The 4,486-nt window shown below is 38.3% G+C and overlaps 1 protein-coding gene across 1 annotated transcript; it reads left to right on the forward strand.

Moving 5' to 3' along the window:
* The first annotated feature begins 2,017 nt into the window (after positions 1-2,017).
* Positions 2,018-4,235, forward strand: LOC105055179 (NAC domain-containing protein 22). The gene is made up of 3 exons (XM_010936928.4): positions 2,018-2,268; positions 3,192-3,460; positions 3,576-4,235. Exons 1-3 carry the CDS (start codon positions 2,073-2,075, stop codon positions 3,939-3,941), a joined length of 831 nt encoding a protein of 276 aa, XP_010935230.3. The 5' UTR covers positions 2,018-2,072; the 3' UTR covers positions 3,942-4,235.
* The last annotated feature ends 251 nt before the right edge of the window (positions 4,236-4,486 follow it).

A 4,486-nucleotide genomic window follows, 5' to 3' on the forward strand; every position in this document is an offset into this window, starting at 1 on the left:
CATTTAGGTGAAAGGGTTAAACTATTTTTGGCATGAGTTGACAGGGCGTTGGGTTGAGCTGAGAGACTTCAGCTATAGAAATCAACTGCTTTTGATGTGTTCATCCTATCTTTTAGGTTGGCCCGAGGGTTCCAACCAGAATGTCTCAGAGAATCTTTGAATGCACCTGAGTCATCGTATGGATCATGTGTCGAACGAATCTAATTGCACTATATTATCTTAGTCATTTATTTCAGCAACAATTAGCATTCCTCCCCATGGAAAAGAGATCTTGAAATCAAACTTATGCGATGATGTTTGCTGGCCTTTGTTTAGTTGGCATTCCTATCTATTTGAAAGATATCCCGATTTTAAAATCTCATTATGGCAGCCTAACTCTCCAATTTGAAAGTGTGTTTCTATTTTTTAGGGAATGGATCCTCTACAATTAAGGTTGAATCGGATATGAATTAGATACCGGTATATCCATATCTATATTTTGTTTTATCTAACAAATATAGACACAGATGCAGATATTATCTGAATGTAAAATTTATATTCATATTTATTTTAAATAGATACGGATACAATTCAGAAACTAGAAATATGAATATAATTACAAATATAAGATAGATAGTTAAACTTTATAACTATAAAATTAAAAATATTACTAAATAAATGATAAATCAAGCACGATAAATCAAGTGAACGTATTTATATAATTTTATATTTTTTAAAAAAATTAATAAGTACCATATAAAATCATATATATAATGTTATATGTAGATTTAGAGATTCGGATATGGATCGGATAGTTGTCTATTCATATTCATATCCATTTTTTTTTTACGGATACAGATATTAGTCAGATTTTTAAATTTTAATCCATCTTCAAATTGATTCGGATATAAAAATAAATTCAGATGAGCAATATTCAAATTATTTTTATCTCTATCTACAGTGCGTGCATGACTCTTCAGGGATGCCGTCCGTCGTAGAATGGCCAATATGCAGAGCCCGTGCTCATGTGCGGCCGTCCATCGATAATGGAAGGCATCCATCCATGGGCGCACCGCACGCCACGGTGCAGTGGACATATCACAGAGGATTCGCGTTCGATTTTTTTTATGATGCTTAGATAACGGGGGATAACCCTTTTCTTTGCCATTACCTCACATAAGCACACAAAAAGTAACATCCAAGTCACAAGGAGAGCATGAAAATATTATTGAATACATGTGCTACGATCTGGCTGTCATCACTTGAAGATTCTCCTAACTATAATTTATGAGACCAGGGACTGGCTGACTTGGTACACTGGATTCTGATGATTAAAAAGCGGCAAGGGTAGTTAACAACGCAGCTAAAAAAAAATTCTATAAGAAGGATTCTTTTGGGGGACTCCCATGTGAAAACCAAGGTGGATCTCATCCTTTCCTAATGCATCATTGTTGCGGACAAAAGGTCCATCCATCGGCTCTAATTCATGAGTCTTACGATTTTATTTTTTAAAAATATCTGAAAAATAATTTTTTTTTTTATAAATACAAATTTTTTTTGATTCATAACTTATATGAAACTATTGATGTCTTTCATATTATTAGAACCATAACAGATTTTATCGGTATTTCTTCTGAATAGAAGGTGACAAAATCAACTCCATCCATTCGCTGTTACTTGAACTATTTTTTTCTTATTCCATTTAAAATCCACAGGAACTAGTCTTCAAAGATCAGATCCCACGTAATCTCTTATTCGAGCACGAATGTGGAGGAAGATGACCAATAACCTGGTAAACGCTGGAATGCTGGCTTCACATATAACATTAGCTTAAGAAAACCTTCAGCCAACCAACTAATATTTAATTAAGATTAACAAATCAAAAAAATCATCCCGTCTGGCATTCTCTCGGCTGGTAAAAGTCAAGCTTCAGGGTTTTGTGGGCCCACCCGCTGCTTCTTTGTCTTCTCCTCATCCGGACTTTCTGAGCCTCGGCAATATATAAGCACTCATGCCTTCCGCTCTCTTGGCCACAGGAGAGGGATTAATTGGGGAGCTCTTGGCCTAAGGTCCATAAGTCTGCCAATCTCTCTATGAGCACAGAAGGAAGAGAGAGTAATAGTATGGAACAAAGTGGAGCAGGGCTGGAGCTTCCCGGGTTCAGGTTCCATCCTACAGAGGAGGAGCTTCTGGACTTCTATCTTAGAAGAGCAGTTCAGGGTAAGAAGCTCCAGATTGACATCATTGGCACTCTCAATCTCTACCGCCATGATCCTTGGGAACTACCTGGTATTCTCTCTCTCTCTCTCTCTCTCTCTCTATAGATCTCTCTCTCTCGAGTTGCACAGCCTATCAATATATTTAAGCCTCTATTCTGCGCTGCCTCAACGTGGCCAACCAACAAGTCGAAGGGCTCACAATTTTGCATCGATTCATGGTTAATCTTGCCCATATGGTAAAGCATAGTTTAGAAACAATATACAGACATCGATTTTAATTTTTTTTTTTTAAATTAAAAAGTTAGTATAGAAAATGAAAGAGTGAATAAGAATAGCGGGTGATATCTTTATATCTTTATAAACAACATCTCAGGAATTTATCAATTAAAATTGGTGGAAATAATAGGTGGTGAGGTGTTTTATATATCGTATCAAGTCAAGATCTTGGCCAAGATGAAAATCTCACTGACAACTTCCTAAACATTCAGTAGATCACACAATTCTTATGAAGGGCATGCATGGATGATAAATAAGGCAAAGCTTGCCGGAGGTTTGCTTCTTATTGGTACTCAATTAAGGATTCTGCCATATACTATGGATAGGTGAATGTGACATAAGGTTGGGTTTTTCCAACATCGTAATTGGTTGCTATATTAGTGGAGAAAGGATCTGCAATCTAAAGCATTGTACCTCATGTAGTTATTAGAACCACTTCATGGCTGACCTATGTGATGCATAAATTGATGATATTATCACATGCATGCTTCTATCAGGCAGCTTCATTTTCAATCAACTTATATATTGCTTAAAGCCCCGTACAACTTATTTCCTTGTCCCACCTATAATATCTTGATGTTCAAAAATTTCCATAATCACCGTAGAGGAAACCAAAGCCTATATACATGTCTCTCTTTTTGTGTTGAACGAAATGAAGTATCTTATTTCTTGTATACAATTTTTCCAATGTATCTTAATGGGATATTATGGGGGCAGGGCTGGCAAGGATAGGAGAAAGAGAGTGGTATTTCTTTGTGCCAAGGGACCGGAAGCAATCCAATGGTGGGCGGCCAAATCGGACGACGGAACATGGATTTTGGAAAGCCACTGGTTCAGACCGGCCAATCCGCAGTGTGGCTGATCCGAAGCGGCTCATCGGCCTCAAGAAGACCCTAGTTTACTACGAAGGCCGAGCACCACGTGGCTCTAAGACTGATTGGGTCATGAATGAATACCGCCTCCCTGATCCCACCACCCCACCCACGGTACCATCTTACCATCCGATCATCATCACATGGCTCATCATGCTCCATTTTATTTTACTTTTTTTTTAGAAAAGCTGTACGTCAACTAAGTAACATGCACTGTCAAAAATTTCAGGCAGACATTGTTTTGTGCAAGATCTACCGAAAGGCAACATCATTGAAGGAGTTGGAGCAAAGAGCCGCAATGGCATCGCCGAATTCTAAGTTGATAGTGGACTCAGTGTTGTCATCAGATCAGGAGAGCTTACAAAAATGGATGGTTGTAGATGATGATGGAGGTGTCAAGGAGGCTAAGGAGGAGGTAGGAAAAGAGACTGAGGTCGAGATATTTGCGGAGTCGGCTCGATCAATCAATCTGCCTAAGCTTGAGGTTCCTAAGTATAATGGGTTAGAGTGGATGCAGGATCCTTTCTTGACTCAGCTTAGAAGCCCATGGATGGATCCATGGTCTCCTTACCATGCCAGTGTGCTCAATTTCTGAAATTGAAGCATGGAGATATTATAAGAAATTTTATGCAACAAATATTATGCATGGATTCAGCTTACAAGTTTTTTCATGTTAAGAGGGGCATGGTCTTGGATGTAGAGGAGGGGAGGTGGAAGGAGCTGAGGTTAATTTGAAACAGCTGGTGTTCATTTTGTAAATAGAGAAGTGCAAATTAACTAGATAATTTGCACTTATTTTAGCTGCATTACCTCCACTTTCATGTGTAATGCCATAATTAATTCCCAAATTAAGAGGAGTTTATATATTATAAAGAGGTGTTTTGACTTCTATGGTCCTATCCCTTTGATGAAGAGGCATGTTCATTTGGGACTGCCATGATCCTTGTAGCGCGCTCAAGCTTCAGAAATCTAAATGAGCTGCAGTTTCTTATGCTGTTGAAAGGATAACGGCCAGCTTACTCCAAGAGAAATGATGACAGCCAGAATATAGAGCGCTGGGACTCGATAATATCAAGCAATTTCATGGGATCCGCTGCTTAGGTGCTGGTATTATCTTTTACTTCGAACAGATAATACCAA

Source organism: Elaeis guineensis, chromosome 12 (assembly GCF_000442705.2).
Source record: "Elaeis guineensis isolate ETL-2024a chromosome 12, EG11, whole genome shotgun sequence".
Classification (NCBI taxonomy): domain Eukaryota; kingdom Viridiplantae; phylum Streptophyta; class Magnoliopsida; order Arecales; family Arecaceae; genus Elaeis; species Elaeis guineensis.

Coding starts and splice junctions, on each gene's coding strand:
- LOC105055179 (XM_010936928.4), top strand. CDS start 2,073: ATGAGCACAGAAGGAAGAGAGAGTAATAGTATGGAACAAAGTGGAGCA. Junction 2,269..3,191: donor TGATCCTTGGGAACTACCTG/GTATTCTCTCTC, acceptor TTATGGGGGCAG/GGCTGGCAAGGATAGGAGAA. Junction 3,461..3,575: donor ATCCCACCACCCCACCCACG/GTACCATCTTAC, acceptor CAAAAATTTCAG/GCAGACATTGTTTTGTGCAA.